Consider the following 3,712-nt stretch of genomic DNA (forward strand, 5'->3'; position numbering starts at 1 on the left):
CGAATGCCGTGCATCCCGTCGAGCAGCAGGGCTCGTACACCAGGCCAGTGATCCCACGCATGCCACCGTAGGCGGCCCCGACGGTCGCATCGCTCAGCTTCTCGCCTCCGCACTTCTCCTTCAGGGCCTTGATCCTTGGAGCGTCAAGTTTGTGACGCGCCAGAATCGTCCCCTTCAATTCGTCGACGATGCTCGACTGTTGGCGGGCGGCACTGTAGACATTGAGGACGGCTCCAGCACGGGTGCAAAAGCGCAGCATCTTCTCTGTCGCTGTTGTTGTTGTTGGGTAATTTTCTTTGCTTTTATTCAGAGCTTGCAGGCGTATCCTTCCCGATGGGGGGAGGGGAGGGGGGATGTGTGCGGGCGCAAGAGGCAGCACGAGGGAAAAAGGAAGGGAGGCAGAGACGGGCAGATGCAGAGAAAAGCGGAGGGGGCGTAGCGGTGAAGGAACGACGGGGCGACGGCAACACGAAGCTGATGGCAAATGATGTAGCGGCATGCACCTCTTATTCTGCACACACACACACACTTTGTAGTAGCTCAAACACGGATGCTGATTTTTTTTTGGCGATTTGCATGTGGAAATCGCAAGCAAAGCAACAAGCGTGACTGGTGCCCGTCATGAACGTTTTGTTTTAAATCCTGACGTGAGAAGGGAAAGCTGTTTTTTTTTTGTGACTTGCTTTGCATTCCTCACAAATAGTGACAGATTTTCGGTGTGGAGCGTGGGTCGTCGTTTTTGCGTGCCGGAACTAGGAGCGAGTAGCATAGGCATGTCGTAAGCGAGCAGCGACCCGCCATAAAGAATGCATAGTCGCTTCGTTTATCACCAAGTAGGATGGCAATAATTACGCATAAGGGGAACAAACACACGAAACATACTCGGAGCAAACAAAAAAAAATGGAGCAAAGCAAAGAGAAAAAGAGAAGAATGATAATAGAACGACAAGAAGAGGTGTATCTTCACCGTATTATGCTGTCCAACTGCGGGGTTCATTCCTGCTAGTTTCGATTGGTTTTTCATTTACTACACATCCCCCGTGTATTCATTGCGTGGTTATGTTTTTTTTGTTTCTAGCGGCTCTGCACTTATTGGGCGGTTGGCCGGTGTTTGGCTGCAAACAAACACGTCGCAAACTTTGCCCCGCAGATCACACACGCGGTCACGGGCGTTTGCGGGCAGGGAGGAGGGGGTGAAGGAGAGAGCAGGGAACGACCCGCTACTTGAGTTACTTCTGCGTTTGCAGTCGCATCACAACATAACGTGCGTTGATCAACTCGTCATCGTCCACTGCGGGGAGACTTGGCGCGTACAAGAAACGAACCGTGTCCTTCTGCAGCCGCAAGGATCTTCCAAGGCCGGAGCGGAGTAGGCTGAGTTTTACGTCCTTTGTGCTGACGGCTGTCGATGGCGCGTCTGCAACGAGCTCGAGCGGGCCGCGTGGGGTCAACACCAGCACGGCGTGACAGGGAACAGAACCCGCCGTCGACGGAGAAAGAGGTTTGGAGATAATGAGGCGTGCGGTGAATATGGGCTGGCGACCGCGGCTTTCCCACGGCGAGGAGGGGGCACCCCGCATGCTAGCAGGGGATTCTACCAACTTTTGGGGCTGTCGCGGCGAGCCACCTCCACGACTTCCCGTCAACGAGCCCGCAAGCGACAAATGTGGTGGAACCGCCTCACGCAACTGAAGTTCGCGCGTCAGCTGCTCTCCTCCGAGGCGATTACCGTCCCCCATGAAGGTGCTAGCATTGGAAACACCAAGCTCCGTCAAGCATGACATAACGGACTCCCGCACACTGCCTGGAATCTTCATTGCGCGTGGCGTTGTGGTGCTTCGCTCCGACGCCGCAGGTGCCCAAATGCCTTTCAGAGGCACCCCGTGCGGATAGGCCTCCTGAAGAAACGAAGGGAGAAACACCTGGCAAATGTCTCGCACAATCGAATCTCGCTCAAGTGGGTTGATAAACAGCACCCCGACTGGGACACCCCATCGCATCTCCTTTGCCGCTGGCATAATCATTGTGGCTACCTCTGAGACATTACCCGGTAGCTGTACCTCACCGTCTCTCAGTGCGTCCTGAAACGGAAAAACGATGCAGCCATTGGGAGGAAATCGGGCGGCCCGAGAAGCGGCAATACCAACATAGTTACGATGCTGTGTTGTACCATTCAAATCAATCGCCAAGACGAAACCCACGTCGACAATGATCCAAACAGGCAACAAGCCTTCCTTGCGCAGACGTGCCTCTGCTGTTCCCTCCGTGAAGCGTGTCACCCACGCTCTGGGGTCAACACTTTTGGCGTCAATCTCCATCATGCGGTTGAGGACACCGATGGCGTTCTCAAACTCCGCTTGCTCCTTGGAGCAAAGTGCTACAGCCTCTTCTTTCTGAGCCATGGGCTCGCCAGTAACGAGTGGCACTTGCTCAGAAGCAACGGCTTTGTTAGGATTGTCGCGGGCAATTTTAAGCTCTCGCATCCCAGAGCGCATCTTAGCCTTTATGCCGTTTGTGACACCGGCGCCGGGTGGCTTCACTCCTGCTGAGGAAGGTGGTGACGTCACGCCATCGCCCACGAACCGTTTTTGCCCGGCGGCAAACCCCGCCTTATTTGCGCGCAAGAGTGAATTTGGCGTCCGTCGCACATCCGGCACCTTTTTAGCCCCAGCCGAGACTTTGCGCGTGGAGGGGCCCAGCGTCGATCCATCTAACTCCCGTGGCGGCGACCCTCTTCCGCACGGCTCTGGTAACGGTGGGAGGTTACGCCGCTGGGCGGAGGGCCGCTTCGCCACACGGACGGGTGCGTTGGGCGGGGAGGAAGACAACACACTTCCACCTTGCCACTGCCGCAGCAATCCGAGAGGACTCCTGCGTTTTGCGTCCATCGGGTCAGTGACGGCAGAGGCACACCGAGAGCGAGAGCGCGAGATAGACGTCAACGGGGGAACTTTGGAGCGACCGAAGCCTCTCGACTAGGCTCGCCCGTGTGACCTCCAATGTCTCGCCGCGGCGTCCCGGTGCGGTGCGGTACGGTACGATACAGAGGGGCTGCCTCCTATCCCTTGGCTGACGTTGCTGCTGCCGTTGCCTGAGGCGCGCACGGCAACGGCAATGGTGAATAAACAACACACCCACAGAGAGAATAAATCAATGCGCAAACGCAAAATTGAGGGGAGGGGGAATGTAGGGAGCTCGCTTGGAAAGTAGCAGAATTTTATGCGCCAACGTGAGCAGACAAGGCTACAGCGGCATCCCTCAACTCAACAAAGCACACATATGCGCGCACACAAACGGATATAAATGTAAATATTATATAGGTAGAGCGAGGAAGAGTGAAAGAATGAAGTTACTTACACACTACGAGCCACACATCCCGCAACATACTTCTCGTTCCCTCTCTTCTCAATCACGGCGACCACACCTACACATGCAGTGCATAAAAAGTTCGAAAACAAAGAAGATGGAAGGGAGTAGAGTATGTGGAAGGGGCGACCAAGGGATTCATTTCAAGGGACTCACGTCTCAGTGTAACTGCTGTGTGTTTGTACATGTCAAAACGACAACCCTTCACGGTGAAGTAACAAACAGTTTTACCTTTTCCCCTTATTCCTTCTCCCCCTACGCTGGCCTCGTTGTGGGGCAGAGACCCCAACCTTCCATCCACCCCACCCACCCCCCCTCTTGCAAACCCCGGAAGTCAATGTGCCAA

General features: G+C 55.1%; 2 protein-coding genes across 2 annotated transcripts, besides 1 other annotated feature; both read right to left on the reverse strand.

Annotated features, from left to right (window-relative positions):
* Tco025E_09273 (citrate synthase) lies at positions 1–499 on the reverse strand (the record flags this gene model as incomplete). The annotated part of the gene is made up of 1 exon (XM_029376094.1): positions 1–499. A coding segment is annotated over one exon (499 nt), but the record flags the coding sequence as incomplete, so codon positions are not given.
* Positions 500–1,229: 730 nt separating this feature from the next.
* Positions 1,230–2,888, reverse strand: Tco025E_09274 (uncharacterized protein; the record flags this gene model as incomplete). Its single annotated transcript, XM_029376095.1, has 1 exon — positions 1,230–2,888. The coding sequence occupies one exon, from the start codon at positions 2,886–2,888 to the stop codon at positions 1,230–1,232; it is 1,659 nt and encodes a 552-aa protein (XP_029223783.1).
* A 130-nt stretch (positions 2,889–3,018) lies between these two features.
* Positions 3,019–3,044: a microsatellite.
* Positions 3,045–3,712: the final 668 nt, after the last annotated feature.

Source organism: Trypanosoma conorhini (genome assembly GCF_003719485.1).
Source record: "Trypanosoma conorhini strain 025E chromosome Unknown Tco_14.4_contig_01047, whole genome shotgun sequence".
Taxonomy (NCBI): domain Eukaryota; phylum Euglenozoa; class Kinetoplastea; order Trypanosomatida; family Trypanosomatidae; genus Trypanosoma; species Trypanosoma conorhini.